General features: G+C 44.3%; 2 protein-coding genes and 1 non-coding gene across 5 annotated transcripts; 1 reads left to right on the forward strand and 2 right to left on the reverse strand.

Moving 5' to 3' along the window:
• Positions 1 to 525: 525 nt before the first annotated feature.
• Positions 526 to 4,478, reverse strand: RPL30 (ribosomal protein L30). Its single transcript, XM_030970961.1, has 5 exons — positions 4,352 to 4,478; positions 4,214 to 4,263; positions 3,166 to 3,311; positions 1,945 to 2,075; positions 526 to 694 (listed from the first exon to the last, which is right to left on the reverse strand). The coding sequence occupies exons 1-5, from the start codon at positions 4,464 to 4,466 to the stop codon at positions 645 to 647; spliced, it is 492 nt and encodes a 163-aa protein (XP_030826821.1). The 5' UTR covers positions 4,467 to 4,478; the 3' UTR covers positions 526 to 644.
• LOC115901498 lies at positions 933 to 1,067 on the reverse strand. Its single transcript, XR_004060554.1, has one exon. It is a non-coding gene; the product is annotated as a small nucleolar RNA SNORA72 (small nucleolar RNA).
• A 9,376-nt stretch (positions 4,479 to 13,854) lies between the features above and the next one.
• ERICH5 (glutamate rich 5) lies at positions 13,855 to 23,957 on the forward strand. 3 transcript variants are annotated; one of them, XM_030943535.1, is made up of 4 exons: positions 13,958 to 14,072; positions 17,920 to 18,339; positions 20,322 to 20,438; positions 23,804 to 23,957. In XM_030943535.1, the coding sequence occupies exons 1-4, from the start codon at positions 14,018 to 14,020 to the stop codon at positions 23,824 to 23,826; spliced, it is 615 nt and encodes a 204-aa protein (XP_030799395.1). In that variant the 5' UTR covers positions 13,958 to 14,017; the 3' UTR covers positions 23,827 to 23,957. The 3 variants fall into 3 exon arrangements, with proteins under 3 accessions (XP_030799396.1, XP_030799395.1, XP_030799393.1); XM_030943533.1 differs by lacking the exon at positions 23,804 to 23,957 and adding an exon at positions 20,538 to 20,665; XM_030943536.1 differs by lacking the exons at positions 20,322 to 20,438; positions 23,804 to 23,957 and having other exon boundaries at positions 13,855 to 14,072; positions 17,920 to 18,698.
• Positions 23,958 to 27,654: the final 3,697 nt, after the last annotated feature.

The following is a 27,654-nucleotide window of genomic DNA, read 5'->3' on the forward strand; positions in this document are numbered from 1 at the left end:
CAGGCACAAATCTCTGAGATACTGACATTCTCAGCAATTGACTTGAGAACACCAGCTCATCTGTCTCCAATATCTTCAGAAAACTAAAAAAAAAGGCTACTGATTTAAAAACAGCTTTGTGAAGTTAACTGATATCTTACTGAAAGCCTATACTACACATCTAGAAGCTATATCCTGTTTGTCCTTTTACAGATATGTACTGTTGGATGGAAAAGACAAAGGAACTGATGCACATTCGTACTTGATTCACTTGGTAAAAACAGTGCGAAATATTTAACATGAGTAAACCCTTAGGGTTCCCCACCAACATCCCAAATTTGCTACTGTCCCTTATGTTACACCTTGTGTTTGCATTAGCACTCCAAAAGCAAACACTAAGGGAGCCCCAGCCCGCTGAGATTTGGCACCATACTTGCCATGATCAAGCCCTCCTTCACTTACCTCTTAAGATCCACAATGCCTACAGAAATAAAGGCAAATTTTGCCATGTGAAGGTTATTTCTAACAGAACAAGAAGCACAGCAGTGGTAATGAATCTTCATTTATATAGTTTGTTCCCTAAAACCAACAAAAGTATAATACAAATTTTTCTTTAAAAGAGATCTGTAACCAGTTTTATTGTAGAAATAACACCTTTACAGCATTTACTTCTCACTGGTTTGTTCTGGCATGCTTCTAATGATGTCAGAGTCACCTGTAAAACAAAAATGTATTGTTAGAAGAGAACCCATGGGAAGATGATTTTAGGAATAAAAGTAAGAAAAAAACCCCCTACTCATAAAATCACCACAGTGATTCTAGAAAAAGAAAACAACCTAAAAGAACAGATAGTCTGCTTAGAAAAAAAGAAAATAATTTTGATAAAATTGATGTTAAGAATACTTGTAACTGTGTTTTTCTAATCCAAGTAGCGTATTTTCCAATAATTACACACCTGTCACCAGCATTTACAAAGCCAGGACTAAACCAGCAATTTAGTCCTGGAGGACACAATGCATAGTTTTACTCTAGCGAATGTCTAGCCTCCCCTGATCACAGAGATATCAGGACAGCGAGAATATTCGCATTGTCAGCTACAGAGCATTGAGACTGACTTACAGCTCCCACCCCACCCAAAACCAACCTGAAAGTGACATTTTGACAATTAAGTTTATAGCTATTATTTGAATACAAGCAAGCTAAATAAAATTTCCTGAAGCAGTAGGAAATTCAAATCATTGTGACTTGGGGAACAGCTGGTTAAAGTTATTACAGAATTCATTAAACCTATGTCCATGCATTCTGGTCAACAAACAGAACAAGGGATTGATTCTTCTCTTAAAACATTCTGGAAAGGATGGGAAGTCACCTACTTAGCATTCTATATAAGGAATCTGAGCAACTCTCTGGGACAAAGACTGTTACTAAACCATAGTAATTACATACAAACATACAGTTTTAAAATTAAGTGCTTAACATGATTTTCATTCCCTTGATGAACATCCATCTGCCTATTGGTTATTTTTCTATATACTATTCTGGGAAGCAGGACACTTACAACCCTTTGTCTCAGATTAAGAACAGTCAAAGAGGGCTGTTGTAAACAGTGTGTTGTGCAAGCTCATGTCCTAGCTGATGGGTTCAGAAACGGGTTCCATGCAGTTGCTTCCCAGACACTGAAACCTCCCTACAGACTGACAAGCAGACAAAATGCTCACAGGGCTCAGCAGTAAAAGAGCTATGTGCAAGAGAAGCAGCAGTGCTTCCAGGTTCTGAGAACCTCGGACTCACAAAAGAAGAACAGGATCTTGGTCAGAGAAAATTTTAAGTGTTAAACCTGATGAAAAATGCAATGAAGTGTGTCATCACTCCTGCTCATTCCTTGCTCAGTGTTGCTACTCACAGGAGAAGGGAGGATCCACGGACACCTCCTTATTTGGCCCCTACACTGCAGGAGGGCATTACCTGGGTCAATGATGGCCAGTGTGCACACTCTGTAGTATTTTCCACACGCTGTGCCCAACTCAATGTTGTTCCCACTATAATGATGGACACCAGTCTTAGCAAGCATAGCGTAGTACTCGATCTCTGATTTTCTGAAATCCAAAAACTGGGTGTTAACAGGACCACAAACAATTCTGACTAACTGCAATGCAGAGAGAGCATCTTTAACTCCTACCACACTTAAACCCTTAAGACCCTTAACTTTCCCTTCCCACCCAGAGAAACACAGCCGTTTCTTGTGAGGCAGCATCACTCCACACTTGTGGCTCAGGAACCTTTACTTAGATGTCTGCTGGAGGTTTGTAACAACAAACCCTTCAGGCTGCTCCTACTCAGGGTCATTTCTACATGGTAGAAGGATTCAGCACTTGCAGATCTCTGGAAGGCCTTTCTTTATGTGCCAAAGTGCATAAACTAAGAGTTAATGTTGATGGCCAGTGGTGACCAGATGCTGAACAGAGAGACACAGTTGTTGCAGCTGAGAAAGGAACCATGTATTTTAATTTAGAACAAAAAGTCCATCTATGCTGCCCTCTCTTCTGACTTCCACTAGGAGAGTCTAGCAGTCAATACTGTTTCCCAAGCATTTGGAGATCACCACTAATACTGGGGATTGCTGCCCACTGCAACAGTCCTGCTGTTTCTCAAGTATCTAATTTCTGGGCTGTGCAATGACATTGTCTTGAGCTTGTCAATATCCCTCAACAACAGAAAGGGCCCAGGTATTCAATGAGGAAAACATCATGATATTAGTACAAATTACGTTCTCAGAAAAGCAGTTTCACTGGCCAGGACCCCAAATTTATAACTAACTTTGACAAAGTGCTTCAAATATTTTAAATCTGTTATCAGTTTTTCTAGCTATAAAATTATTTTCCAATATACTACCTTGGAAAAACATAAGAATTCAGCCCCATTACACTCTTAGTGAACGCTATCAAGTGTGAAAAGCTTCCAGTACTTTCTCTAGTGCAAACTCCTTGAATTGAAAAGCCAGAAAAACACCAGGAAACAGTTCTAGACTTGAAATCATTACACAGCAAACTACCAAACAAATTTCAGAGCACTCTAGAACATGCCAGCAAAGCCCTCTGTATTAAGTCTGGAGCAATTAGCAGGAAGCACACACTGCATTAGTAGAAAGAACCCATCTCAGAATTGTCTTCTCCCTCATCTGCTTACCTCAAAGCAGGACAGTTGTTGGCGAGGATGACCAACTTGGCTTTGCCCTGACGAATCATTTTCAGAGTTTGTTTGTACCCAAGCACATATTTGCCACTTTTCATAACCAGCTGAAGCCTGGAGTTGATGGACTCCAGGGACTTTTTCTGAAAAAGATGTAGAGAAGTGTTATTGTGTTACTTCACACTTTTCAAAACAATGGAGAACACAATAGAAAAATTTCAAATATGGGCACTTTTCATAAGCTCCCTATAATCTTAAACATGGAATAGGAAAGGCCAGTCAGTCACCAGAGTATAAGAAAGCTTATGGACAGGGGTATTGCTGATACTGTAGTTTCAAAAGTTCAGAAAGTTCTTTCTTATCCCCACACCTCTCAATAGCAAAATACATCTCAAAGCACTATTGCTGCTACCTACATAAATCACTGACATCTGCATGTATCTGACAAGTTCTTGTCAAGCTCAGCTGGTCAAGGCCTTGCAAATCTAAGCCAGGTTTAGAGCCTGACTCTCCCCAGGGCACACACTGACAACGTTACATGGGGCAGCAGAAAGAAGAAATTCTGGGCGATATCGAACTGCTATTACAACAGGGGAGCGTGATGCTCATGACAACAGGTTAGGCGCATCTGACAGACAAAATCACCACCTCCGACCAAGAAACCCAGATCTGCCAGAACCATTGTAAGAGAAAGCCCAGAACATGGCAGGAAAGGCAAAACCTGAACTCCACCCGCACTAGGACCCCCTCGGCACCACCTCTCCCTCCCTGCAGCCACCTCAGGTGCTCTGCCAGCCCCCGGGACATCGCACGGAGCTCTGCAAGCCCCCGGGACATCGCACGGGAGGGACCCGACGACACCGAGCGCAGCGGGAGGCGGCGGAGGGGCGCAGCCACTGGCAGGAGGGCACGGTCCGAGCTCTGAGAACGGCGATGGGCTGTGCCCAGGGGCTCCCCAGCCCCCCAACCCAGGCCCCGCCGGGGTCCCCCCGCGCACCAGGGCGCTGCCACCACGTGCGCCCGGCGCGGCCCCGCTCTCACTCACCGTCTTCTTGGCGGCCACCATGGTGCTGCCTCGCGCGGCTCGGGCGGTACCTGGAACACAGGGGGATGGAGGGGAGCGGTCAGAACCCGGCAGCAGCGCCCGCAGCGGCCCCCGCGCCCCCGGCCCGGCCCCGCTCACCGCAGACGCGCCACCAAGATGGCCGGGCCGCCAGAAAGGAAAGAGCGCCCGGCAAGCACCGCGCGAAGCCCGCGGCAGCTCTCGCGAGAGCCGGGCACACCGCACCCCGCCCCATAGCTGCCAGTGCGCCCGAACCACGGCGGCGGTCCCGGGCGGGGCGTGGCCTTATCCTGCGTGGGCGGGGCTACACTGAGTGGGGGCGGATATTGAGTTTATACGGGCGGGGCCTGCCTGAACGACAGGCTACACCCGGGGGCGTGTGGGCGGGGCTTGTGCTGTGTGGGCGGGGCTTGGGCGAGGGGCGGGCCCGGCTGAGGGGCCGGCTCGGCGGGTGTCTCCGTCGGGCTGCCGGCTCCCGTCCTTTCCCATCCCCGCCGCCTCCCTCGTTCCGCAGACGGGCATTAACGCGTGTTACTCATCGCAGCCTCGCGGAAGGCTTCAGGAGCTGATGCGGGAAGAGCCGTAGCGGCCTGAGCCTCCCATCATGGAATCACGGAATGGCCTGGATTGCTAAGGACCTTGAAGCTGACCTAGTTCCAGCCCTGGTGCCATGCCTTCTTCTGCTAAACCAGCTTGCTCAGAGCCCCATGCCACCTGTACTTGAATAGCTCACGGGGTTGGGCTGTGTCCATAGCACCTGTACCAGTGTCTTCACCACCCTCACAGTAAAGAGCTTCTTCCCAATATCTAATGTAAACCTACTGTCCTTCTGTTTGAAGCCATTCCCCTTTCTCCTGTCACTAGCGTACATGCTCTTCTAAAAAAAAGTCCCTCTCCATCTTTCCTGTGGGCTCCCTTCAGGCCCTGGAAGGCCACAATCGGGTCATCCCAAAGCCTTCTCTTTTCCAGACAGAACAATCCCAACTCTCTCAGCCTTTCCTCTTAGCTCCACCCCTCTAATCATCTTGGTGGCTTCTTCTGGACTCGGTCTGACAGGTCAATGTCCTTCCTCTGCTGGGGACCCCAGAGCTGAGCACCGTGCTCCAGGTGGGATGTCACCAGAACAGTGTCCCTGGGACTGTCACTTCTGACACAGGCCTGATGGGGGAAATGGTGGGATGGAGAAGGTAAATCTCTTGGGCAATGCAAGGTGCCAGCACAGGGGACATGTGGTGATCTGCCCCGTGTCCCTGCTGTCTGCACTGTGCACGCTGCCTCACTGAAGCAGCAGCACCTGCCCTCTATCCCTGCACAACAGCCCCAGGTCTGCATGACTGGCCTGTCCCAATGGGATACAGCCCTGAGACGGGCCCAAGCCCGAGCCTGAGCACGCAGACAGGTTTCTTGCATAAAACCAACCACTGAGCCTGGGAATAGACTTGGGCCTGATGCTGCCTGTGTTAGAGGTTCAGCTCTGGGTGCCCTCAGTTCCTGGGCAGCTTTACATTGCAGCTCCTGGGTTTGCAGGGCGATGGCTCTGCACTCCCACCAGCTGTGCAGTGTCTGTGCAGTGTCCTTAGCCCATCCCCAAGCACCTCAGTCTCTGGCTGTGCCGGAGTGACAGTGCAGGGAAACTTCCTCCTGCCCCCCCATGCACTCTGGAAACCAGTAGCTTGAAAATGATCTCACTGAGCACACACACACGGCAATGTCTGGGACCAGGGCCATGACACGAGGCTGCCATTTTCAGGCCGAGGACATTTGTTCTCGATTCCACAGTGCTGTCCATCCTAGAACAAGCAGGCCAGGCTGGCGAAGGGAGGAGAGAGAGCAGCAGCAGCTCAGCTGGTGCCTGCAGGGATGAGCAGTGTGGATGCTCTGTGCGTGAGCTGCGCGGGTTGCCTGTGACATCCCCCTAGAGGATCCTCAGAGATCCAGCCTGGGGACAGGACAACAGGTTTGCTGCTGGTGTGACTTGATGCTCTTAAGACACTGCCCCAGAAGGGCATCCCAGTGTGTACATTTCTTATGAAATTACAAAATCAGCATAGGAGCTTTGCTACACTTGCCCAGGTTAGCACAAGCATGGCAAAGTGGTGGGGTTGTTGGCCTTAGGAAGTGTGACGCATTTATCAATATGGAATATGGAGCAACAAACTAAAAAGCCAAAACAAAACATGTTGCATTCAGTTATTCTAGTATGCTTTTATTAACAGGTATTATTTCAAACAAGGGAAATTATTTATAGTAATATACTGTATGCCCTTCTCCTGTTATGGCTACCTCCATGGTAACTTTTTCTGATGTATGATCACAGACCTAACCAAAATATTTCCAACAGGATATCCTTCTCAGTGACAGGCAGCCTTTGGTTAAAATGCAAACCATCATCCCAATCATTTTTTTCTGGGTAACAACCTTGGGTTTTGACAGATCAGTTTAAGCATCTAAATTAAGATCTAAAGTAACACTGAGACAAAGGTATGTTGGAAAAAATGTCACCAAACTTAAATGGAGCTGAAATATCACAAGTGAAACTCTGACATTTGTCCATCTCTAAAGGTAAAGTTCTCTGGGAATAATTTCTGTGTTAAGCACATAAATTATACATGTAGTATATAAATATTAATATAAACATGTTACATTTTGTTATGTCTCTATAGTCCAAGATCTTTTATTGAAGAAAAACCACATTTCTATCCCATACTTTACGGAGTATGATTAAATAAATTTTGAAGTATACTTCAAACTTTTCTTTGGCAACTGAAAAGTAAACTCCATTCTATGTCTCTTTCTTTTCCTGTTCCACTTTTTGTCCTTGTCCCAGCCCTCAGGTGCATTGCTGTTATTCCCCATCAAACTGTGACTTTGCTTTTAACTCTTTATACTTTTACTCGGTTGGTTGTGGTCTGGTGAAACATTCATCTTTCATCCTTGTTGAAATTCCTGGCAAGGGAATATGAAGCTCAGTGGACCTTCTGAAGTCCTCAGTGCCATTCCTTTGGGCTCTGCCAGGTTTTACGTCGCCTTGCCAGACGCGGGAGCCGTGCACGGCTCCGGGAGAGGGAGCTGTTTCCAAGGGTACCCTTGCAGCCTCCGCTCACGTTCGGAGAGAGCGACTTTCCTTAGCTGTTTATAGAACTACTTCTTTCTAGTAATGTGCTTTTAAAAAATCTCCGCATTTCCAAAGGAACTTTCTGATAGACACTTTTGGCATTGGACCCCAAATTCTGTCCCTAAATCTAGGTGGAATAAGGATTGGGTTGGGGGTGGTGGGAATACATGCAGAAATGGGCACTATTGTATCTCTCAGCCCCCAATCTCCCTTCTGTGAAGGCCTCTCCTGGGGTCTGTGGTCCATAAAATGTCCTTTATAAAGACAAAGGGCCAGTCCAAATCAGATGAAAATTACACTAGAAGAAAGAAAAGGCTTTGGCCCCACTAAAATTCCTTAAACAGTATTATACAGCCACTGTCTAATACAGCTGGAATATTGCAGCTGGGAGTGCGTGGGCCTTGACAGCAGCTGTTTGAGGATTAAGGAATGGGGGAAGGCACATCAGGGAGAGTTTGGCACCCAGGCACTCTCAGGGATCTTGAGCTCTCCTCCACAATGGGGCCGTGATACAGCAGAAATAGAAGAAAGGCAAGGAAGCAGCAGACAATGTCTCTGTCTCCAACAAACAAGTCACAAGATGGAGTGACCCAGGGAGCAGCTCAGGAAAAGCAGTGTTACCCTCCCAGCACCAGCAGCAGGCACTGTGGTCTCATCCAGCCGCCCTGCCTGCCCCACCATGCTCAGCCAGGTAGGTCAGCTCCTTCTGAGGTTGAGCCAGGTGTTACCCTGGCTCTGGGGCTCAGTTTGGCAGGGGAGATGAGCATGCAGGGAATGCAGAGTACTTGGGGAAAGCAGGACCACTCCTCACCCTGGCCTAACTAACCTCTGGTGAGAGGCCAGAAGCAGGGCTTCCAACACAGAGAGAGAACTTAATCCAGAGAGCAGTGGTCTTGAAGTTCTTTCACCACTTTTCCTGACTAAAATGCTGACCAGGTTGTGTAAGAAAGCACCAGCTAGAGGTATGAAGAGGTAGAAGAGCGAGAGCACTACAAGAAAAGTCAGTGGTAGAACACTGACTTATCCCAAAAATTAGAAACCAACTTCATTTTGGGTGAATGAAACCAAGTCAGTGTATCTAAAAAAGGGAACTCAGGGTGATGCCTTGTTGGGAATAATTAAAAACAGAGGCCAGACAAAATTAAGGGTATAAAAAGTGGTTATATTTATTGAAGGGCCTTCAGGTACACTTCGGCAGACAAAGTCTACCCAGGCTACACCCAAAAAAATGAACAACTTGTCGTGGGTTTTCATACTTTTATCAGTTTGATCTATTTGCACATTGAGGGTTCATCCTCCAATTACAAGTTCAGATAATAAAGTAATTTACTCCAAGTTTGCTCCCTTCCCAACTCACTTTTGTTTTACATTTCTTGGGGCCTGAGACAGAAAGGTGTCCTTGATTCGCAGGCCTAGAGAGGAATTGTTTTGTCTGACCAAAAAGGGAAGACAGTAGCTGACACTCTATATGGAGTTTAAAATTATACACTAAAGAATTGAAAGATTACAAATATATGAAAAATATAAAAGCTAAAACCTTAAGCATCAAGGGAATCTCCTGCAGCAGCACTGACACCAATGTCAGTGCATCAGCAAAAAAGCCATGGTGGTAAGGTTAGACATACCTGGGGACAGATAAGCAAGTTCATGGAGCTGGCCAGCATCACCCATGGGGTCTCTTGCAGCAGTTTGGCTGCAAGGAATCAACACTGGACATAGTGCATATGTGGGTTCACCCCAGCAGCATGCCTTTCTGCAGAGAAATCCCAAAGCTACTTCTTCTGTGTGTTATAGAACCCCAAGCACTGCCCCCACAAATGCAGGGGTAATAATATCATCAGCTTTTCTCACTATTCATTGGAAAATCCAGTGAACAGTAAAATGAGGTACTAAGAAAATAGGTTTGTGTGCTAATTATGTATGTTGTTGTAGACAGTGTATAGTTAACTGAGAGAAGAGGTTGGAAAGAAGAAAAAGAGAAGAATGAGAAAAAATCATTCTGAAGTCAGAAAAATGAGCAGTACGTGGGCACGCTATGGTACAGTCTGGGATGGATCATTCTGTGAAATTCTCTGAACTTCTGAGGTCTTTATAAAGCTGAGGTGGCAGCGCTGCTGATCCTCAGAGAAAGTGGGGATCACTCCGGCAGCCAGGGATGCAGAGGAACATCTGAAGCTGTACCCCTGCCTAGCCCCTTCTCCTGAGTGTCAGTAGGCAATGTGTAGAACAGTGTGTAGGCAATGTGTAGAACTCAGCACTTGCTCCTTGTCAGAGCTGCCAGGTGTCTGAGATGGTAAGAGGTACTGTTATGTTATGTATGTGCAAACACACATACTTCTTGGCATGCTTTTACTGGCTGAAAATCTATCCAGCTCTGCAGATATCCAGGTATTCACAATAGACAGGATTTAACCTCAAGGTTAAATAATTATATGGACTTGTTACCAGGAAAGCTCCAGTAAATGTGTGGTGTGACTGGGGGGATTTCAAACTGTAACCTCTGCTGAAGCCACTGCAAGAGAGACAGCATGTCCACAGCCACCCTTCAGGTGTCACAGGTCACATGCTAGCCCTGAGTGAGGAGATTCAATTCAAAAAAGAAGACTGATCTTCTGACAAGCTAGGCCTATATCTTCATTTTACCAATATGAACAGAGCATATTTTTTAATAGGATGAAAATATGCAAAAAATACAGTCCTGCTTTGATTTATAGTCTGGTCAAGTCTCTGCACAATTACACAACAATGCTGTGTGAACACCTGCAGCCATTGTTCTCTAGTTTTGCACATCAGAGCTATTAAAAGTGACAGATTGTGTTCTCTGATAGTCATTGCATTTATAGCAAATGCAAACATGTTCATCTGATTTTCACAGGGTCATGCACTGAACTATCCCCTGTATTGTCAGGCAGACGAATGCAGCTCTCTGTTTCAGATTACTGGGAATTTAGAATCACACTAAGCCACAGGTCCACTAGATCTGAATTAAAACCTTTCTTCAGCCACCCTTGAAGCAGCTTCACTAAGAGGGAGGGAGGGAGGGAGGGAGGGAGGAAGGAAGGAAGGAAGGAAGGAAGGAAGGAAGGAAGGAAGGAAGGAAGGAAGGAAGGAAGGAAGGAAGGAAGGAAGGAAGGAAGGAAGGAAGGAAGGAAGGAAGGAAGGAAGGAAGGAAGGAAGGAAGGAAGGAAGGAAGGAAGGAAGGAAGGAAGGAAGGAAGGAAGGAAGGAAGTTGAGGAGGAAAATGGGTCAAGTGCAGAAAGGTTATCTCATTAGGGAACAGGGAAAACCTTGATGTTAAATACTGTCTGTTGTGAATACCTGGATATCTGCAGACCTGGATAGATTTTTCAGCCATTAAAAGCATGCTAAGAAGTATGTGTGTGTGCACATACATAAATATATACATGTATAAATACATACATTTTATACCTATATGTGTAGCCAGCTTAAATCCAGTGCCAGTACAATGAGAAACTGCATTTTTAAGGGCCAAATTGTGCAGAAATCCACAGGTGCAGATTTCTAAAGATAGTAATTAGTTTGATGAGAAAATCTTCAGATTGCCTCCTTTCCAGAAAACTACAAGGCATGTACTAGGAGCTGAGTTTCAAGGTCATTGCTATCCCACACAAAACAAAAATAGCTGTTTCAGAAGGCAGCTCTCTGCAGTTCATAAAGCAGCATCACAGAACAGCCTTCAATGGACATACAAATATTTGAAACAGTGAAACATTTGGCCTGAATTACTTGACACAAAAAACAATTTAGGATATTTTATTACTTGTTTAGGCCCTGGTCGTCCTGTACCCAAAGAGCTGAGAAAAGAAGTCATCAAAAAGAAAACTTTTGATTAACATCATGTTTTGAAAAATCACTGTGATTTGGAAAGTAACAAGATTTGGGACTATCAGAAAATAGATATAAATTTAATTGCTGCACTAAGAATAATATCTAAAATACTCAAAAATCTTTACAGCTAGTGAGCTCTGGAATGAGTGCAATGAGTTTGGTCATACAGTACTGGCCTGGAGAACTTAAAAATTATCAGGGTCTTAGAGAAATCTTCATGAAGTTTGCTTTTGGAAGTGTATTGCTGATTGTATATAAGAGGTCATAGGTATTTGTTGCTTTACCTCTGGATATACAGCTATTCCTGAATACTCATAGTTTACATTTAATTTTAATTTCCCAATTTGTGTTCCTGAATAAAATAACTAGTTTAATATAATTGTTTAGTTTATTTGCTCTTAAAGGTTTGGGGTTTTTTTAAGCTACTTTGGTACTGCCTTCAGTTGGGGCAGTACCTGGGTGGTTTGGATTAGAGGCAGAGAGTCTATGGAGAGGTGCCCTGCCGAGGGGAAGGGATAGGATGGAAAACCTACCAAGGATTTTCATCTGCCAACATCATGCTGCAGCCACAGTATCACTTGCATGAATTTCTTTGGCACTGTACAAGGTCTGTGCAATCCCGTGCTCCCGGCAGGTAGGAGGGTGGCAGACAGGCAGTGTGTAGCTATCCTGGGGGATGTGTCTGTGCTGAGTGCTCTGCAGAGGGTATGTGTTGTCCAAGCCTGGCCTGGCCGTGGCCATCCAGCCGAAACGCTGCGGTGCAGCCCTGCCCCGGCAGGGCCCTGCCCGTGCCCAGCTCCAGCACTGGCCCTGTTATGCCCAGTCTGCCTGCTCAAAAGATGCAACTTCTCCTTCACACAGGAGGAGGGAAGACCATGACATTGTTAATTAGTGTTTGTGGGAGTCACCTGCCAAACGGCCCTTGGGTTTTAATTTCTATTTCTGTATCCTATCCAAGGCCTGTTTAAAGAACGTGAGGTACAGAGCACCCCCGGTGAGCCTTGCTGCCAGCACACACTGACCCGTGCTCCTCGCTCTGCCCTTGCAAACCCTGAGTTCCTTTCTCTGCTGGATCAGTAAGCTGGATGGGAGGTGCACTCTGCACAGCTCACCCTTTGGTTAGGACAGGGAGGGAAGCAGGTACAAAGCGCTGCAGGCAAGAGAATGAAATGAATGTAGGCTTCCCTTTCTTATTTCCCTCAGTGCCCAGAGTTTGATGAGCCTGTCCTGGTGGCCCACGCTCCTTACTTACTTCTCTGAAAGGTCACAGAAGAAAGGTGGGATATCAGGTACGTCTCCTGGCATGTCAGGCTTCCTCAGCTTCAGAGTCCCAGGCACTTCTATTTCCTCCCTGTGGCAGCAGAGCAGTGGGATGCCTGGCTGTCTCCATCTGTGCTGTGCAGGAAATCCCCACCTGCTGTGTAGGGAACTGACCTGGCTCCCACCACAGCAGTCAGGATTTCACACCAGCAGCACGAATGTTAAATATTTCTGAAATTAATTTTCAAGTTGCTAAGCCCCTTGTTGCACTTCTGCTTTTGTTGTCACAGAGCAACATGTTTTGCTAATTGTAAAGTTACCAGCACTTCAGTGTCTAGTGTCTCATAGTAATCTTATATATAGCCACATAGAAATCCATAGAGCCTACAGTGGATTTTTTCCATTGTTTTTTAAAAGCATCCTGAAAATTAATGCAAACTGAGGAAGGAGAAACTATTGCGGAAATTATTGGAGTTATTACTACTGGTCTGCCTTGGCTGTGGAACATCACAAACCCTGGACAAATGTCCAAATACAATATGATTTGTCTGAATAAATATCTGGGTGGATAAAAAAAGTTCATTCGGAAGGACACATGATTAGTCTAAATTTGACATAATCAAATTATGTCTTGGGTGGAATAAATACATTATCTGCTTATGCAAAAAAATGAGTGGCAAAGATTCTTCATTTTTACTCTCTGGGAAGTTTTTAGGCCACCTCAGCTTTCCTGGACATCTGTTGATTTGCCTATAAGCAAATATAAAAATATTATATTTATTTTACCTTTCAGGCTGATGGTAAGGATGTTGCATGTGGCCTCTGAACCCAGAGGACTCTGCAAACCAGGGATTCCTTTTTGCCTCCGAGTTGCTGAGACCCCAGGGGTCTGTCTGTCTGTCCCTCTCAGTCCCACGGGTGTATCCCGCAGCTGTTCCTGTGTGCAGAGAGGGCTGGCAGCGGGGCTGTGGTTCCTGTGTGTGTACGAGCCCACCCCTCGGGATACCCAAACCACATACAGGCAGTGCAGATAACCCAGCCCTGCTGCTCCCCTCCCCGGGTCCGGTCTGGGGCTCCCTGTAGGCACCCCACACTCAGGTTCACAAGCTCAGCCACATTCACGGACCACCGAGCATCGGCGTGGCCTCCGAGTCCGTCTAATACCACTGCCCAGACCTGCACCCTCTTACCCGGGCTGCGGGTCTCCTCTACTAGGTGCTATCGTGGCTCGAAGCTTGCTAGCGAGGTTTACGGGCTCACCCCCAGGGTTAAACTCCGGGGCGCACGGACCTGCAGTCCCTTCCCTCGGGCTGCCACTCACACCTTGCGGCGCCCTGACAGCGCAGGAATCCGCCCCGGGGCCGGTGGCCAGGGCTGAGCGCCGAGGGAGGCTCCAGCGCCGGGGCCGCCCCCCGGCTCCGCAGGTCCGTGCAGCCCGGGGCCGCGCCAGCCGCGCTCCGAGCCGAGCCGAGCCGAGCCGAGCCCAGCCCAGCCCAGCCCAGCCCAGCCCAGCCCAGCCGAGCCGGCTGTCAGGAGCGGCTGCAGAGCCCGCCGGCCCCGCCATGGGCTGCTCCAGCAGCGCCCGCAGCCGCCCCCAGGAGCCGCCGCCGCTGCCGGGTGAGCGGGGCGGGGGAGCCGGGCGGGGGGAGCCCGCAGAGCTCTTCGGGGATGCGGGGCCGCGCTGCGCTCAGGTGGTCCCGTCCCGTCTGTCCCGTCTCGTCCCGTCTGTCCCGTCTCGTCCCATTCCGTCCCGTCCCATTCCGTCCCGTTGCAGGGAAGGCGCCGCGGGTGCGAGTCCCACAGAAACCCCAGAAGCGGGGCCGGGAGCCCGTCGGGCTTGCCTCGGCTTTTAATTCTGCCCGCGCCGTGTAGGGAGCTGCACCCCGTGAGTGATGGCTTCGAAACTGGTGTTTCTTTTGAATGAATACCCAAGTCCCTTCCACTCCGCTCCGCAGGCTTTTTTTGTTTGTTTGTTCAATTTCCAGATACATCCTGCTGTTGGTTTTTTTGTGTAGTAACGTGCCAGTCTAGTGCCGTTTCTTTCCTTCTTTAAAAGAATAAAGAACTGGCAATATTTGACCCCGCTATTCTTCCTTTTTCTTACAAAATCCACCCCGACATAGTGTGCAGCATCGGCAATGTTCCTGTGGCTTTAATTGGCTCAAGTCACAGCAGACTAATTTTGTGAGCAAGGTAATATTTGCAGGATGTTCCATAAGAATATCCTTGCTATTCAGTAGAACTAAACAGAACTTTGTTTCCGTATTCATCATATTTAGCTCTTTGCTCCAAGGAAGGTTTGGAAACACTTCTGTAAGAACCTGAATGCTGCAGTTACAGGAATTGTCCTCTCCAGAAAGATACATCTCGAAGGCAGACCCGAAAAAGTTGTTTGCATTTCATTTTACTGCATTTCTTTCCTATATTCTTGAGTTACGATCTGTTGCTGTTGCTCTGCCTGCAGCATCCATGGTTTTTGCATGGGTTTATATTCTGTGTGTTGTCTTGTGGTGCTGTGGCTTGTGACTGCAGAGAGGAGAGCAGGTTGTGGGCTGAGCACTGTCTGTGCCCCCACAGAACCAGCACACTGCTGAAAGCATCAGGAGAAACCTCTTTATGCTGTACCTGCTGTCTCAGTCACCTGGTCAATGAACCAATTCCTCTGCCTTTCCATCCTCCACTAAATGATACCTGCACAGGAGCACTGAGAGGCTCAAAGAAACAGCAGAAGTAATTTATTCTGAGTATTTTAATTATTCTGTATAAAAGCATGTTCATGGCAGGATAGGTCATGAAATATTCTAAATACATACACTAATTTCATGGCAAGGATGAAATTAAGTTTGTAATTACAGCTGGAAGATCTGCATTAATTTGGCAATCACTAACCAGATATGTTAACAATTTGCTAATTTAATAAGAAAAGATAATTTTCTTATTTTTCTCTAAATAAGTTAATAGAGGAAAATGTATTTCATTTTCTTCCATTGATGTGTAACTCATAAAACTTTGAGGCTTTTCCCAAAGGAAAGAAGGCAAAGAGAAAATACTGTAGCCATGGCCCACATACATTCACTGTGTTTTTCTTTGTTTCTCCAGCTAAAAGAGTCTTCAGCAGGAGAAATAAAAATTTTAAATTTAAAAACAAAACAAAACTAGAAGGAATCCTAGGAATGCTGCCTGCCACATGATATTCATTTTTCTTGGGGATAAAGGTATTGAACAGATTACTGAGAGGATTTATTTTTTCTATATTAGGGAATTCTTTGCATTTCAGATGAGAGCACAGGAACGCTTCCAGGATTTCCAGCAGTGCAAATCTTGTGTTGCATGGCAGTATTTTATAATCCAATTTATATAAAACATTTTGATGTAGAGAGGGCTAGCTGGAAGTTATAGGGCTGATGCTTATAGCAGCTGCAGGAGATTCTTAGTAATAATACATTTGAATTGTTTCTTTTACTGCTAACATGAATTAAAACTCTCTATAACATGCTAATTTTCATGGCTCATTTGTTTCTGCCTGTAGGCTTTAAATGATCTCTCTCCATCTGGCATTGAGCAAGGTGAAGGTGTGAAAAGTGTCTAAAGGGATGAAAAATAAAAATGTGAAAACATCAAATTTCTGGTCTCTGAGCATACATTACTTTTTTAATCACTGCTTAGAGTAGCTTAAGTTTAACATTTACTCAATATTATTCTGATTTGGTATCTGTTTCACCTTGAGCTTCGTTTTAGGAAAAGGAGTCCTTGGGAGACAAGGTGGGGTAGAGATCTAGAGAAAGCAACCAGGGAAGTATATTTGCTGTTTCTCATAATGCAAGAACTGCCACTTGATGAAATGACCAGCAGCAGGCTTAAAACCAGCCAAGATGTGTTTTACAGGGGGTGTAAGTGGGCTGCAGCCCTCATCCCATTGGGTATAGTGGAGACTGAGTGTAAACAGATTGAAAAGGGGCTTGAACAGGTTGACAGAGGAATTCCACTGACAGATTGACACTGAGCCCCGTGTGCTGGGACCCTCTGCCCTTCCCCCTGCCCCTGGCAGCTGTCAGAGGCAGAGTCTTGCCCTGGGGGGGTCTGTTGTCAGAGATCCATAGCTGAGTTTGCCTCCTGTGGTTGGAGTTGCATTATAAATTGCCATACCACTGTGGATTTGGAGGGGTTGTTTGGAACTTGGATGATTTGACAGTTCCTGGGACAAATGAGATTTTATCATTTTATCTGTCTCATAGTTGAAATTGCCTTCTGTCTGTCTCAACAGTCCAGATTCTCAGTTCTTGCTCTTCTTCTGGCTTAGCCATCCTTCCCTGGGTCTGTAGGCACATGGTGATGAGGTGACACTTGCTGGAGAGCTGTTTTGTTTGAATGTCTTAAAAGAACTGTAAACTTGCTTTAAGGGCAGCAGTATGCAAGCAGATGTTTTAAGAGCAGGGTGTACTACTTTTTTTTGTGTTCATCTATGTCTATATGAACATGTGTCGATGTGTTCATCTGTGAACAGTATCATATGGTTCTGCTTACTGGCTTTGACACTGCAATCATAATTTTCTCAGAAAATACAGTTTTTCCAGTTTTGTAATTACTATATAAACAGATTTCATGCTTGAATTACCAGGGGTTTCATCCTGACATTCCTTAGGAAAAGGTTAAGTACAAGATCCTGTCAAACTGAATTTCATTAAAATGTTAGTAAGTCAGTCTGATAGGTAGGTGTAGCTCATTTTGAGTCTTCAGCTTTTATCCTTAAATACCTGTCAAAGTAATTTTGTCAGTTCTTTATTCATAAATTTTTTTCTGCCAAACCCCATTGCTTTGCTAGCCAATAAGTTGATGAAAAATGAAAGAAGTGGAAGTTTTAATTTGTTTAGGCTTCCTGTTGCTGATTTTTTTGTAAGACAAATCATAGTATGAATGGTAATTCAGCACTGAAAAAGACAGACAAAGTGGTTTTTGTTTTATGAGGTGAGCACTGCTCATCCTCTGGGTTCTCAGGGGTTGTATTCAGTCCACCTGCAGGTACCACCAGAACTCCTCACACACAGCCCAGGACAGCAGCTCCCTCACACTCCCCACATTGATGCTGTGCTTGGTTTAGGGTAGGAAAAGATGCTTCCTTGCAGTGTCCCACCACCAGCAAACCACCTGCACACTGCAGATTCAAAAGGGAAAATGTAATAGAACATTGACTTGCAAACAAGACTTCTCTCTTCATATAAAAATGTATTACATGCATCAAATGAAAACTTATTTTTAATGTAAGAGCAGCACCATCCTCTACTGGATATGCGTGGATATGTGCAGCAGACCTGTGAGGGAGTGTTTTCCCTAGCCAGGAGGGAGCTCTTTGTCAGGTACTGCTTGTGTGGTTCACTGTGGGTTTAGTTGTCATCCAGCTTATGTGCCCATTCACCAATTATCTGTAATTCTCTTTTTCCTTTCCTTGCCCTGCTGTAACTAAAAGCATCCTCAGGTGCAAACACCCTGACTGCAGATGCCCATGGAACTGCAGCTGACCAAGCCCAGCCGGAGCCAGCAGAGCGTGTGAGCCTTGCCTCGGAGGAGAGCAGCCCAGGCGAGCAGCTGCCGGGAGAGGAGGCTTCAGCCACGCTCCTGGACGTGGAGGGGCAGACAGAGTCGGTCAGTAAAAGGGAGGAGCCAGAGGGCACCGAGCCGCTGTCTGCAGGAGAGGAGGAGAGCTCCGAGCTGCCCTCTGTGTGGCGAGAGGAGAGCAGGGGCCCTTCACCGCCAGCACCAGCAGAAGATGCTGGGGCACTATCTCCAGAACCAGCAGAGGACAGTGGGCTGGTAGAGGGCAGTGACAGCTCTCTAGCCGAAGTCGTCGAGAAAGTACATGTTACTGAAGAGGAGCACCTCGTTGAGGGTAATATTTGTGCTTTCATAAATTCAGGAGAGCAAAATTTACCTCCAGGGACTTCTGTGTGGGTCCTCTTGGCTTTACTAAGAGCCTCAAATGAGCTTCTGAAGTCAGAATTTGGTCCAGGGAGTCTGTACAATGTGAAGCATAGAAGAATGTGGCTGGGGAAGCCTCGGATTTACAAGTCCAAGCTGTAATAAATTAATCAGCATTTCCACCTCTTTTATTTACTTTCATGTCCTTTTTGTTCTTAGCAGGTAAAATATCCCACTATACACCTCATTTAAAACATTGTATCTCTGGGTAGCTCAGACACATTCCTTAATACTTGCACAGCCCAATTACTTAGTCATATGTACTAAATATTAAATTATATTTAAATTACTAATTATTAATTATGTCAATTGTACTAATTATTAATTATGTCACCTGTCCTTGCACACATAAAGCTGGATGTAGAAGAAAAAGCATCTCTTTGATGCACACTTGGCATGTCCCGTGTGTCCTTGAAGCTTGGCTACAAGACAAGCAGAATAGAAGCAGTAGTGGAGAGTTATAGGACTGTTTTTGCACCAATGCTTGGAGATGACTGGGTGGGGAGAGAGGCTGTGTGAGGAAGCAGTGGTGTCTGAGGTGATGGGATTTCCATGTGCTGTGGAGGGACCTTTAGCAGGAGGTGTGCTCCTTCCTGGAAATTGCAGGCTATGCTCCTCCTTGAGCTAGTGCCCAGAGGACATGGACTGCACTTGCAGATGACGAACACTTCACAGGAGGAATCAAATTTCTCCTAAAAGATACAAAGTCGCTCAGTAAGGAATCACATGCATTCCTGGGGTAGCTCTTCTTCAGGGAACAAGCAGGTGAAGCACATGAAGAGTATTTCTCTCCAGGGAGACATCCTCACTCCACTTTGGCCTTGCAGAAGTGCGAGGTGCAGGAGGACTGATCCGTGTGAATTCCAGAGCCGGTAACACACACTGCCACTACTCCTGTGGCTTTGTGCTGCTTGTCTCTGAACTGGCTCTATGAATCTCAGTCTTTGCTCATCCTTTGTAGCTGAGCATGGTTGTTGGAGTGCTTTGTTCTCTCCTGTGTCTCTCCATGAAAGAATTTTGTCCTCTACATAATCATCTATCCTTTGGAATAAAGTCTTGTTTTATGTAAGCAGTAAATGACAGGTTGCTCACCTGTTAAACACACATCCTGCCCAGCTGCAAACTCCAATTTCATTATTCACTCTTTGTAAGCCTCAGGGCAGGGCCAGAGGCAGAGCAGCACACCCTGGGCCTTGTGCTGTCACATCTCATCAGTGGAAACATGTTTATAGTTGTCTGTCTCTCTGAAGATGAGTTGTGGGGCCTCTAGCACCAAGTGATGTGTGCAGGGCAAGTGAATGAAGCTTTTGGGGAAAAGAGTTTTGCTCCTATTATTTCCAAGGTAGAAGGAATACCCTAACTTGTGTGCACTCTCTTCCTCTCTTCTGATGAAGAAGGGATTTTCTATTTTGATGCTATGGTACATATGATACTTAGCATTTGTGTTGCTTTCCCTTTGTGCTTCCATAGCTATGGGAGGAAATGAGTTAGGCAGCAGCTTCCCTGGGAAAACAGGGTTTCAGCCAGACTTGCATGTTAACCATGTTTTCTATTTCTGTTTCTTTTCCAATTGCAAATAAAACTGCACATCTATGAAATAAAGTCCAGGAAAAAATAATTTGAGCAGAAATATACTCATTATTTCCTTTGGATACAGCATCAAGGGGATTTTGTGAAAGCATTAGGAGAACCTCATGAGCATGAGGCAACCATATTTCAGCTGGATGATGAAAAGTGTTTTTGTGTTTGTTCTCTCTGGGTTCATTCAGGGGGTACCTTGATAACGGGCATTGGAGAGCTTACAAAACAAAATCAGGTTTACAGAAAGAAGCTGGGACACTTGGTGCTTTTTTTAGTGGATCCTAATTTGATCTCCATGGTTACCATTCCCAGGTGAGACGGGAGAACAGGTGGAAACTGAGCTGCTCAGTGAGACAGTAAGTGAAGGGCCTGAAACAAAAGAAGAAGAAACAGGAGAAGCTGTGGATAGTGCAGCAGCGACAGAGATAGGTATGTTGACAGAGGAGGGAAGGACCACATGGGTTATTGTTTAAGAGACAGCAAAGACTGTCCTGTCCTTATTGAGCATATCTTGTTATTCCCCTGTAGGCATACAGCTGCTATCTGCATTTTTACACAAGAGAGTCAAAAATACTTTACAGTAAAAGACATTTTTGGAAGCAACCAGTTGGAAGTCATGCTTTTTACATGGGTCATCTTTATATAATACATGAGCCTTATCAGTGATAACTTTTCCCAGTTTGGGAAGAATGATAGACTGTAACATGCAGTCTTGGAAAATAAAAAACCTTTGTTAAAGTCATGACTCTGCTTATTATTATTTGCAGGCTTTCTTTGTAAGCTAAGCCTTAATGCTGCTTTGTGATTTCCATTCTGTGCCAGTCATTTTAGATCCCCTTGTTCTCCTTATCAGCTGAAATCAGCAGGGTGGTGCTGTGATGAAAGCACATTACACAGCATATTCAGTCACATGGTGGGAAGGAAAAGTCACAGGCCAAATAAAGTTCCTCTGGAAAACTGTCACACCAGTAAAGAGAAAAATTAAAGGTGATAAGATTATCCCTCTGGCAGACTTTGAGATTATGGTCAAAATTCTGTCACCACTGTCTTGCTACAAAAGTTATTTCTTCTTCTTCCTCCACAGTCACTAAGAACCTCACACGTGAGTCTATCATGTAAGCGGCTCACATGCCCCAGAAGGCAGAATTAGAATCACAGAATAATTTAGGTTGGAAAAGACCATTGAGTCCATCTGTTAATTCAGCCCTGCCAGGTCCATCACTAAATCTTGTTCCTAAGTGCTGCATTCACACGTTTTTTGAACATCTCCAGGGATGGTGATTCCACCGCCACAGGTTACCCTATGGTATTGCTGGAATGTGGAAAAGGATAAGCAGGCAATGCAGCTTCCCCCTTCTCCTAGCAAATGTTATTGCAATAGCTGGAATTACCTTCTCCCTCTCCCCTCCCTCCTAATCAGTGGCGTACTTGGTCATGCTCAAAATCTCTCTGGGCTAACAGGTATTTCTGTAATTCAGAGGGGAACAGCTTCAGCAGAAAGGGTGGCAGATACCTTACACCATGTCTTTCATGTCTTTCTAGACTTCTAAAGACTGCTCACCTCTTGCACCTGGGGTGAGCAGTCCTTGGTTCCTTCCCAATGCTAGGATGTGTCACAGCCTTAAGGCAAGCCAGCTGTTGCACTGCTGCTTATGCTCCCACCAGAGGGCTAAGGGAAATGATGTTCTTTTTTAAAAGCTCCTATGCTTTTGCAAAGAATCAACTCTCTGTGCTGTGAATTCAGCAAAACACTCAACTTGATTCTAGGAAACCTCAAAGAATATCTTCCTCCTCCTGAAGAGTAAGAGAATCATAGAAAGGCTTGGGTTGGAATGGACCTTAATCATCACCTAGTTTCAACCCTCCTGCCATGGGCAGGGATGCCACCCATTAGATCAGGTTGGTCAGGACTCCATCCAACTTGGCCTTCAACATTTCCAGAAATTTCACACAGTGATGATTACAGCTTTATTGAAATTCTTCCTGCATTTGCCTGCTTTGACAGTATTCTCCCCAACAGTTTTGTAAGGGAGCAGAAAGCGCAGCCCTACTTCTCTGTCTGTAATGCATTTCAGATGATGGGAGTGCACTGACCCAGCTCAGAGAAGAGCTGCAGGCAAGAGGAGCAAACAATGCTAAGAAGGGAATACTGATCATTTAAACCTGGGATTCTGTTGTGTAAGGGAGCAATTCTTCCATCTTGAAAGGATATTGGAGAAATAAAGCAAGATTCTGGGCAGGAAAGCAAGACTGCTTAAGGGAATGGAAAAATTCTTACTTTGAGAGACATCAAAAACATTCACAGCTTTGTCTCTAGGAGAGTATGACGAAGAGGATACAAGCTGATCCTAGTTAAAAAAAAATTAAAAATAGGGCTCTAAAGGTAACTGATGTCTACCTAAGAACAAGGGAATGTGCAGTAACATGCTAAGTGTGTTGAATTTGACACCATCAAAGGGAGTTGGCTTTTTTCATGTTATATTAACAATCTTCTTAGTCACCGAGAATCACTGCAGTTGGATGGCTTTGATTGGTCACCTTCATTCCCATGCAAATTTTCTCACCTTTCCTGTGTTCCTTACCCTCATGGAACACCACAACTCAGTGTGATGAAGTCCCACATTCTCATTTGCTGAGTCTTCTAGCTGGGAAAGGAGTACTTTGAGCTGGGATGGCCAGACACTGTGATTTCAGCCAATCACCCCCTTGGGCACAGTCTTTTAGCTATCGAGTGAGCCCCAGAGCTTCTCAGCTGCTGATGGCCAACAGCAGCTTCAGGGGCTGGACACAGTTCCTCAGCCATACTGTGTCATGGAATAACTGAGGTAGAAAAATACCTCTGGAGCTTGTCTAGTCCTGCTCAAGCAGGAACAGGTTGTCCTGCTGGGTTTTGAATCCCCAGGGGTGGAGACTCCATCAATTGTGTGTCGCCGGTTGGCCACAAGGTTTTCGGGGTGAAGGAAGAGACAAGATGGGCTCTATGATCAGAAGGCTTGATTTATTAAGTTATGATATAAACATCTATTATAACTATACTAAAAGAAAAAGAAAAGGAGAGTTTCCAGAAGCTGCTAGCTACCTAAGAATAGAAAGTAAAGAATGAATAACAAACCTTGCTCTCTCGGACTGTGTCCGAGAGAGCTCAGTTGTGGATTGGCTATTATTTCTAAACACTCAATCTGGGCCAATCCAGAACTGACTTGTTGCATTCCACAGAAGCAGACAATCTCTTGTTTACATCTTGTTTCTGGGGCCTCAGCTTCCCAGAAAGAAAAAATCCTAAAGAAAAGATTTTAGTGAAAAAGATGTCTACGACAATTGTGTGCAGCCTATTCCCATAACTTAACTGTCCTTACAGAAAAAAAAAAAAAATCTTGTATTTAAAAGGGCACTTCAATTGGTGCCCTTTGTCTCTTGTCCTTACTTAGGGTTTGCTGTCCATGAAATGCCTGCCTCTGTGTCAAATCTGACTGGAAGGATGTAGTGGTTTCAAAGTTGTTAAGAGAAAAGGCAGCAGGGTGAGGAGGAGCTCAAGACTGTAGCAGTGACTCACAGAGGTGATGTTAAAGTCTATGACAGGAACTGTAACTGTGTATGATGGGATAGGGAAAGAGGAACCAGTGGTTGTTTTTATGTCCACACAGAACATTCTTACAGATCTGGGAGAAGAGCAGATATCCCCTTCATTCTGTGATACTTCCAGGAAACTTTCACTTTGAGTTCCTATCAGATTTAGTGAATATCAAGTTATACCTTCAATTAATTGCTAAATTAATTTTTTCCATGTGTTTCAGAGACAGCTAATAACAAGGAATAGAAGTTATGTCTCAATGAACATCCTCTTCTTGGGCCTGCTCTTCTGTTCACATGAATATTTTTAAATTTTATTGGGTTGGGAAAATATAAAGACTTTTATGGATTGAACCACAAGCTACAGGCACATGAATAAGAGGCATCTGAAAAAGTTTTATATATTACAGATTTTTTGAAGTCAAGCTTCCAAGACTTCAAGTGTTTGAAACACCCAAACTTTCATCTCCCTGCCACAGAGTGCCTTCTGTACACACCAGCATAATTTTTCAACGGCAGTATGATCATTCCTTTTTCAATTAGGAGTTTTTCCCAGGTTCAGATTAACTGGCTTCAAATTGTTGAAACCTTCAACCAACATTATATAGCATGAAGAATAGAGTGTAGCTTTTTTCTCTTCACTTATTGTAGGCAGGTCCTCCGAGTGCCTGGACTACCAATGTAGGCAGCTGCTGAAATGTACAGCACTTAGAAGGACTGGGAGAGGAAATTTACCAAAGTCTAACTAAATACAGAGGGGAGTTTCCAGAAAATAGAAGATAACAGAGTGCAGTGTCCAGGACCCAGCTGTGTGCTGCTCACTCCCCATTTTTAAACTCAAATTTATTGAAGGGACTGTAGTACAATAGAGGAGGCATTTTTAACTGAGTGGGATGTTTTAGTTGTATAAATCCTAGAAGATAACTTCACAGCTGTTAACATTCATGGCAAATAATAACTTGTCTTTAGCTGTGTAGCTCTCCTCATATGCATTTGTGGCTTCTAAAATGGACTTCTAAGAGAGAAAATACAAACCTGTCTGAGAGACAAATATTAGCCTGTTCCCAAAGAAAAGGTTATCTATTATTTTTCTCTATGCTAGCAGGGACTGTCTGGGTTCTTTTCCAAAATGCTAAATAATAATTTTGGAGATGAAGCTGAATGGCAATACTTTCAAACAAATTTCCTGTGAGAACAAACCCTGGATAGGATTTGTGTTTTGGTTCAGATAAAGAGTAGAAATTTGTTCTGATGCTGAATGTTGGAGGATCACAGAATCAATTAGGTTGGAAAACAACTCTAAGTTACTTGAGTCCAAATGTTGACTGAAGATCACCTTGTCAACTAGACCATGGCAGTAAGTGCTACGTTCAGTCATTTCTCATCTGGGGATGGTGACTCCACCATCTCCCTGGGCAGCCCATTCCAGTGTTTAGCAACCCTTTTTGTGAAGAAATTTCTCTTGATGTTCAGCCTGATCCTCTGCTGACAGAGCTTGAGGCTATGTCCTGTGCAAAGGGACTCCATATAATACATTGCTGGGGACTGTGTTTACAAGATCTCTGGCATAAAGATGTAGGACATGGAGAAATGGTCAGTTTCCTTAAAATGGCAAGCACAATATTGCTATTTTGTTTGCTTTATTGTATAATAGGACTTAACAAAAATCCTAACTGTCACCAGCAAATTATACAAATCCACTCTAAGAGATAATTTCATACTGCATGTACATGGCTGACTCCAGCTGACTCTGGTTTGTATTAAATAATCTAATTGATATCCTTGGCCTATTAACCTTTTGTATAAGCTGATAGTTCTTGGCTGTATCGCTAAATCTAAGGTTTTCTCCTTAGCAGCATTCTTATGAACTTGTCAGTTTCATTTAATGTCAACTTCCTGTAGGCAACACCACAAACTTTTAAAACCCAAATGCATACCTTTTTTTTAGGGATTTTTTGCTAGGTGGATGTCACTTTTAATTTATTTTTTAGTTTTTCTAGTCTTCTGTAACAGAGAAACTAAAACAAGCTGCTAAGTCTTTTTAAAAATCTATTGACATTAAAGTGAGCATCAAAAATACAAACAGAAGTCGTCAATGTTTTTATCCACATACTCAAACCATTCCATGGACAGAAGCCATGAAAAACAACACCATGCACTTTCAAGAGCTGAGGAGTTGGGGAACAGGTACTGAGCAGAATGAGAACACCCCAAAGTGACATGGGACTGGCTGGGTGTACAGCCATATTCCAGGATGCCCCAAGCACTTCCATCTTCAGCTGTATCTCATGGCTGATTTCCTCCTGTGCGCTGGGAATTCAGTTCAGCCACCAGCACATGTGCTAGCACAGCACCACTCCAAAACACAGGAGATTAAATCTGCAGAGACAGGCTGCCTACTGGCAAGACCATGAACTGCAGTCTGGCAAGCATTATACTATTTTTAAGCATAAACCAACAAGAGCTCTGGGACAGAGATCAGTAATATTCATAGCAACAGAGGAGACTGCACTTGGAAATAAAATGTGAAGATATAAAGGAGTCAAAATGACCTGCTCACTCAGAGTCACTCTTTTTACCATTGTTGTAACAAGGAAGACAGGTGACTATGTATGTTCTTCCTCACTGTTCAGTTTCTTCAGGCCATTAAGCAATGCAGATGAAAAAAAGAGGAATATAAACCAGGCAGTGACTAAACAGTAGCAGTCTTTCTCAATCATCTTCATCCTTACATATTCTATAATCACAACAGGCAAATTCTCTTTTTCCTTTTCCAAAGAGGAAATATACTTGATACTATGTATGTTAAACATGAAAAGTTAAATCACCTAAATTATCAAAATGTGCTTGCCAGAAATATGCTGAACACTCCTGCCCCAAGAAATAAGACATTGCCTACCATGCAAATTTAATTGGTTTGCCAAAGAGCTTTCTCCTGTTAAAGGCTGGGAAAAGGAGGATATGCTGCAATATTTGTGTTTATAGGATACACCTCCAGATCTTAAGTAACATGTTTTTTTTTTTTAAATACAGTCAAGAATTTTTGATGATTATTTTGTATTTTATCAAAAGCTAAACAATGTTCAGCCCTCAACTTCATCCAAGGTAGAAGTAACCATTCCTCACCTGAAGGGAGTGCTGGGCAGTGCACTTGAAAGAACAAACTTTATTTCCAAACTAACAGGAAAGTTCTGGTAGAAATCTTTTGTAGTTACCAATAAGCACAGCCCTAGGAGAGGTTAAATTTGCACCCTGTCAGCTCTGTGCAGACACATACACACACTATAGGGTCTCAGAAGACCCCTGCCCATGTGGCTGGCTGGGGTTGGCTCTTTCACTCAATGAGGAACTGCTTTTAGGAAAACACTGCAGCAAGAGCAAGTGCTGGAAGAAGAAGATGGGAGCAGTTTATGTGGTTTAAGAGAACACAGTTTCATTTAAACTAGGTACTGAAATTTATTTTTTGCATTATTTAACCTGTAGAGAATATAATTACTTAAAGAAGAGTCTTACTAAAAGAAACACCTGGTAGAACATACACATTTCAGTACTGTATACATTGCTTTACTTTCACAGAAAGAGAAGAGGTATTTTGCTGTGGTTTTATAGTTACATGTGATAGAAACAGATCTTAAATGGTGAAATCAGGATGCCACAAGATGAATTGCAACTTTGTATTTTGCATGCAGCTCAGTCTAGCAAAGGAAAAACAAAACCCTGTTTTTAACATACCTCTATTTAAAACTGGATTTGTTAAATATCTATGTACTTAGTAATTTGCAAATTAATACCTAGGACATAGGCTTTTCATATTGGAGAATCATGGGTGTTGGCCTTTTTGTTTTAAAGAACAGAATCAAACAATATAAGTCTGCTTAAATAAAATAAATGTTTTACACTTCCCTGTGGAAGGCTGATTTTTTATTTTGAAAACTACTGTGTTAGAGCTGTAAATAAGAGAGTATATTTCAGTTATTCTAGACTTCCTGTACCAGAAGAATACATATCAAGAAAATGTCTTGAATGGCTTTGATTTAAATATATAGTCTAAAAACTACAACTGTCTTCACCTGAA

This window comes from Camarhynchus parvulus, chromosome 2 (genome assembly GCF_901933205.1).
Source record: "Camarhynchus parvulus chromosome 2, STF_HiC, whole genome shotgun sequence".
NCBI lineage: Eukaryota > Metazoa > Chordata > Aves > Passeriformes > Thraupidae > Camarhynchus > Camarhynchus parvulus.

Coding starts and splice junctions, on each gene's coding strand:
- ERICH5 (XM_030943536.1), top strand. CDS start 14,018: ATGGGCTGCTCCAGCAGCGCCCGCAGCCGCCCCCAGGAGCCGCCGCCG. Junction 14,073..17,919: donor GGAGCCGCCGCCGCTGCCGG/GTGAGCGGGGCG, acceptor TGTAACTAAAAG/CATCCTCAGGTGCAAACACC.
- RPL30 (XM_030970961.1), bottom strand. CDS start 4,466: ATGGGGCGGGGTGCGGTGTGCCCGGCTCTCGCGAGAGCTGCCGCGGGC. Junction 3,312..4,213: donor TGGTGGCCGCCAAGAAGACG/GTGAGTGAGAGC, acceptor CATCTTTTTCAG/AAAAAGTCCCTGGAGTCCAT. Junction 2,076..3,165: donor AACAACTGTCCTGCTTTGAG/GTAAGCAGATGA, acceptor TTTGGATTTCAG/AAAATCAGAGATCGAGTACT.